Source organism: Penaeus monodon, chromosome 36 (genome assembly GCF_015228065.2).
Source record: "Penaeus monodon isolate SGIC_2016 chromosome 36, NSTDA_Pmon_1, whole genome shotgun sequence".
Classification (NCBI taxonomy): domain Eukaryota; kingdom Metazoa; phylum Arthropoda; class Malacostraca; order Decapoda; family Penaeidae; genus Penaeus; species Penaeus monodon.
In genome coordinates, this window is record NC_051421.1 from 13,785,050 (window position 1) to 13,790,586 (window position 5,537).

Sequence of the window (5,537 nt, forward strand, 5' to 3'; positions counted from 1 at the left end):
GGGGGTGTTAAATGCTACTAGTTATTTATATAAATTTGCAGTTTTAATGTTATTTTTTACTTTATCTTCGCCTTTTTTCGCTTTGTGTTTTACTTCTCTCTCTCTCTCTGTCTATCTATCTATCTATCTATCTATCTTTTTTGTGTGCATTGCCGGTAGTCCATAATGAAATATGACAAGAGTCTGATTTAGCAATATAATTTGGATATTAGTGACGATTGGCCTAATGATATCTCAAAACAGTCACAAACGTTTCTGCACGTTATTACATCGCTGAAGTTATGCTGGTCTATCCTATCATCAAGGCAGGCCCGGGGCTGAACACAGTTGCCGGACCAGTTAAGTTGTCATATACTCAATATTTGGTCCCCTAGCCGAAATGAATGTGTTTAGTTGAAGTCTCACGCCCATTTAGACTATTTTTACTTCCAACTGCGATGCCCATTTTTTAAGAAAGCTATACGATGAATTTCCTCCCATCTGGGATGAGTAATTAGCAAGAATACGGATTTCCTTGACCTTCGTCCCGTTGCGCTAGGAGGAGTGTAAAAAAAGCTTCGCTGGAAACAGTAGGGCCCGTCTCTGCCTTCTAAGTGATGCTTCTTTTCCTAGTTCGCCTTAGTCTCTCTCGTGTGTTGGGAGAATAGGTACACGTCGTTCGAGCGGCATAGACTTTTCTGTGAATGCGACGAATTCAGAGCCAGTAGTCCACTTTTCCTTTGGCTCCCAGTCCGTCGACTACGCATTGGATGTTAACAACGACGTCCTTGAGGTTTGCAGACTTGCCTTGACTGCGTGGTTGGTGGTAGAACTTGGTTTGGTGAGTTTCATTTGACTTTTGTTGACTAATAGGAAAACAAATTTCCCATGTGACATTTTCTGTTATGAAGCAGCAGTGGAGAATGAAACAATAAGGATAACCAACTGTATTTTCGCTTGATTAATTTAGGTCTATTGACTTTGGTATTATCTTGAAGATATATCGTTCACTAGCTAGAATGGGCTTTCATTTTGGAAACTAATTATATATATTTTTTTCTAGGAATATAGTGTATTGCGTTTTCAGATTAACCATGTGCAACACGCGTACGTCCGTGTGTGTGTGTGTGTGTGTGTGTGTGTGTGTGTGTGTGTGTGTGTGTGTGTGTGTGTGTGTGTGTGTGTGTGTGTTTGTGTGCGTGTGTGTGCGTGTGTGTGCGTGCGTTCGTGTGCGTACGTGAGCGTGTACGCGTGTGTACGTGTGTATATTATATTAGCCTTTATGATTCCCGATGAACTTTTATGCACAGGTACTGAAGCAAAAAAAACGAAAAGAAAGAAAGAAAGAAAGAAAAGCATCATGGCCATCAACGATCACCAACGATGGGCGAGAATTAACATGGAACTACGAATCGAGCTTCCCGCCGGAAGGTACGCGATCGCATGGAGGAATTTTATCATCACCCTTTATGAACAGGTGAGAGAAAGGGGGGAGGGGAGATAGGGTGGAAGTGGGGGAGATAGGGAGGGAGATAGGGAGGGAGATAGGGAGGGAGGGAAGGAGGTAGGGATGGAGGAAGGGAGGGAGGGAGGGAGGGAGGGAGGGTGGATGGGTGGGAAGGTCATCATCATCATATCTTACCATACCAGACAGAGCCATGGTCTTGCCGATGGTATTTTTTTAGGTCGTTTTTGGTGACATGTATGCTTAAAGGGCCTTGTTGGTGTTCTCCACAACTGCAACTACCGTCCGTTTTTGGGCCCCACTTCACTTGTTTTTGTTGTTGTTGTTGTTGTTGTTGTTTTCCATACCCAGTGCGAGCCCTGTTTACTGCACACCATTCTCCTCTGCTTAGTTTATTTCCTTTTACTAGTTTTTCTTTGAGATCTTGTGTTGATTGTTATGGTTGTTTATTACTATTGTTTATTATTGTTATTATTATTGATTATTATAATTGTTGTTATTATTGATTATTATTGTGGTGACTGGTTCTGACTGTGATTTCTAGCTATTTCTCCTGTCAGCTTTTACTGCGGTCCCTTCCATAAGTGGCGGAACTGTTGCAAAAACTTAGCCATGATTTAAAGCGTCTGGGAATTTCAGTGTGGTGGTGCAAGAGGTGTCTGGAGTCTGTTTGTTGCTTGGTCTTTTCTAGTGTTTGCCTTTGTACTGCTGGGGGTGTTCTGCTATCTGTGGAGGCTATTTAATGATAGGTGTGGGTTTTAGGGAGCCTGTAATGAGTCTGCAGGCCTCGTTTAGTTCAGCTTCTACCTTGTGGACGTGGGAGGATCGGCACTGTGGAGTAGATGAGGGAGGGGGCAGTTTCTCCCCACTCAGAGTTGGCGAGCACTTTGAGAATGCTACTACACACACTGTTTATTTTCTTTTTCAGTTTTTTTTATGTGTTCATTGTAGGTGAGAGTTCTGTCCGAGGAGGGAGGGAGAGGCAGACAGACAAACAGACAGACAGACCGAGGCAGAAACAGAAATAGAAACAAAGGCAGAGAGACAGACACAGGGACAGAAAGACCCACAAAAAGAGAAAGAGAAAAAAAGAATCGCAACGTTTTCACCGGTTTCTGTGGGTGTTTCTCACCGACTGTTTTGGTTTCTCCTTCCACAGATTGAACACTGGATGGAACAGCGACGTCGGGAAGTCAGATATACCACGTGGGACTTTTGCATCATACATTCGCGAAGCAGACGGGACCGCGAGGCTGCTAAAGCGTTCAAGCGGCTTCTGGAAACGACATTGGGCATCATAGGTGAGGAGGCGATGGTCGGAAGCGAGGGAGTTGAAGGGGGGAGTATTACGAGGCATGGGGAGACGGAGGGGGAGAGGAGAGAGGAGAGAGGAAGGAGAGAGAGAGGTAGTGAAGGTAGGCGGGTGGGAGTGCGGGTGGGAGAGAGAGAAACAGGGGAGAGGAAGGGAAATTGGGAGGGAGAGAGGGTGGGGGGAGGGAGAGAGACGTGGGGAAAGAGGGGAGAGGGAGAAAGAGGGAGGCAAGGCGGGAGGGAGTTACGAAAGAGAGGGAGAGGGAGGGAGGGAAGGTGGGAGGAGCTTGCTTGCTTGAGATTTGCGAAGTTCTGGCTTCGCCCGGGCCTTTCACTTATGGCCCGGCCTGTGTCAGCTTTTTATGGCTGTCTCATTTGGTTCTCTGACGCTCGGTGCTTACTGTGGCGGTGGGATTGCCAGCAGGCGCTCCTGTAGCCGTGGTGTAAGCATCTCGCATAATCTCTTTACCAGCACGACGGCTGTGTTCTGCGGGCTTTGTCTTAGGAATTGCGTGTGCACACAATTCTCTAAGTAATGCACAAGTGTGGCGTTCGGCTCGCCGCAATGCATGCAACACCTCTCTTCACGTTCTATTGTTTGTATGATCTGCCATGCACAGTGGTAACCTAGGCGCATTCTGTGCAGAATGACTTCGGTACCTCTGTTGTTTATTTCAGGTGGGAGGAGAGAGTGAGAGAGAGAGAGGGAGGGAGGACGGATGGAAGAGCGAGAGGGAAGGAGGAAGGGTGGGAGTGAAAGAGACGGAGAGAGAGAGAGAGAGCAGGAGAGAGGGTGAGAGAGAGACAGGGAAAGGGAGAGTTCAATTCAATTCACTTAAAAATGTACTTTATTCCATGAGTTGGTTATTCTTTTTACACAGACAATGGTTTTAAAGTACGGATAAATGTCATAAATATCACAAAATCCGTGTTAGTACATTCAAGTCGTTCTTTATCTTATATTTAGAAATCGGACATTAGAAATAGGAAACATTCCTTTGATATGATTCAAAGGTATTCAAATCATTAATGTCTCTAATATTGTGTGGCAGTTGGTGTCAGATCATGAGTCCACGTGTTTGCATTTTCCATGCCCTTATTTCTGAGTGTGATGTTTTGACATATAAAAAATTACCTGCCTTGTTTCGACACCTGTTGTGTTACCTATGGTTGGGATAGGTAAGATCCCCTTTGGATAATTATCTTGGATAGTTTTGTGGATGAGTATGTAAGTATCACAACTGTATCTATATCGGACTTTTTAGTGTATATATGTGTGGAATAACGTGGTCATGCTTTCTAACATTGTCATGTGCTACTCTCGCAGTAAAGTTTAGTAATTTTCTAAGTTCTCTGAATTTAAATTTTATTGGTTGAACGCCAAATGTTTGAGCGGTAGTTAATGATACTAAGAGATAGTGTACAACAGAGATCCTCTTTTCAATAGGGGTTTTATTTTTATGCGACTTAATGTGCCCAATACTTTTCTATAGATGTTGTCGACATGAGTCTCAAATCTTATATCTGTGTATGTGTATTCCTAGATTTTTTTTTTCTTTTTTCTTTTTTTTTTACGGAAGTGCTCGATAATATGAAGCAGCTTTCAAATTCTACGGTGTTTTGGCGTATTTTCTTTGGATTTATATTGAGGCCATTGATGTCGACATATCCTTTGGCTTGTGACAGTGTCTCCTAAGAGTTTCTTATCCATTAATTGAAGTTGTTTATAAAATCAATGTCAACAAACTGCGAATCATGAGCAAGGCGACAATTTTGAACTATGGCCGACAGATCGTTTAAGAATATTGTGAACAGGAGAGAGAGAGGGGGGGAGGGAGACGGAGAGGGAGAGGGAGAAAGAGAGAGAAAGTGAGAGAGAAAGAGAGAGAGAGAGAGAGAGAGAGAGAGAGAGAGAGAGAGAGAGAGAGAAAGACAAAGAGAAAGAGAGAGATAAAGAGAAAGAGAGAGAGAAAAAAAACTTTTTTCTCCTGCAGGAAGAACCTTTGATGACATCGAACTGGGCGAGAACACCCTCGAGGCGGCGTCGGCGATGGTGACGGGCAGCACCAAAGCCTTCATCATCGTTAGCAAATACTTAGATCTTCCAGATTTTCCAAAGTTTGTTTTCCAGGTAAGAGATTAAAGGGTGTGAGTAAGAGAAATGAAAAGAATATATATATATATATATATATATATATATATATATATATATATATATATATATATATATATATATATATATATATATATATATATATATGTGTGTGTGTGTGTGTGTGTGTGTGTGTATGTGTGTGTGCGTGTGTGTGTGTGTGTGTGTGTGTGTGTGTGTGTGTGTGTGTGTGTGTGTGTGTGTGTGTGTGTGTGTGTGCGTGTGTGTGTGTGTGTGTGTGTATGTATATGAATGTTTCACGGTCATACCTGGCAAGCTGTAAAGCCTGTATAGTTGATGGTCATAATGAAGATTGAACAGACCTAAACACGTGCAAACATTACAGATATAGATTTAAGACGCTTGAAAATTTCGTTATCAGCAAATAACATATATGTATTCACTCTTTCTTCTTGCCCTTTGCAGTCTGCCCTCATGGCGCAGCTGCACCGCCCCGACTGGAAGAGAAAGCTGGTGCCCGTGTACCTGCCGGGGCGTACGGACAACCCGCCCTTACTCCTCGCTGGTCTGCAAGGGTTCACGCTGGGTGACGACCCCCGCACGGTGGAACTCGTGAGGATATTTTTTTAATCGGTTTCTCCTTCTCCTCATTTTTTTCTCTCTTTCTCT

General features: G+C 43.5%; 1 protein-coding gene across 1 annotated transcript in view; it reads left to right on the top strand.

Moving 5' to 3' along the window:
* The first annotated feature begins 544 nt into the window (after nucleotides 1-544).
* The window catches only part of LOC119595756, a 6,693-nt gene continuing 1,700 nt past the window's right edge, over nucleotides 545-5,537 (top strand). Inside the window, exons 1-5 of the mRNA XM_037944891.1 lie at nucleotides 545-820; nucleotides 1,290-1,456; nucleotides 2,604-2,745; nucleotides 4,750-4,886; nucleotides 5,334-5,480. Coding sequence (XP_037800819.1) covers nucleotides 1,340-1,456; nucleotides 2,604-2,745; nucleotides 4,750-4,886; nucleotides 5,334-5,480 — 543 coding nt within the window. The 5' untranslated portion in view covers nucleotides 545-820; nucleotides 1,290-1,339. The remainder of the gene's footprint in view (nucleotides 821-1,289; nucleotides 1,457-2,603; nucleotides 2,746-4,749; nucleotides 4,887-5,333; nucleotides 5,481-5,537) is intronic.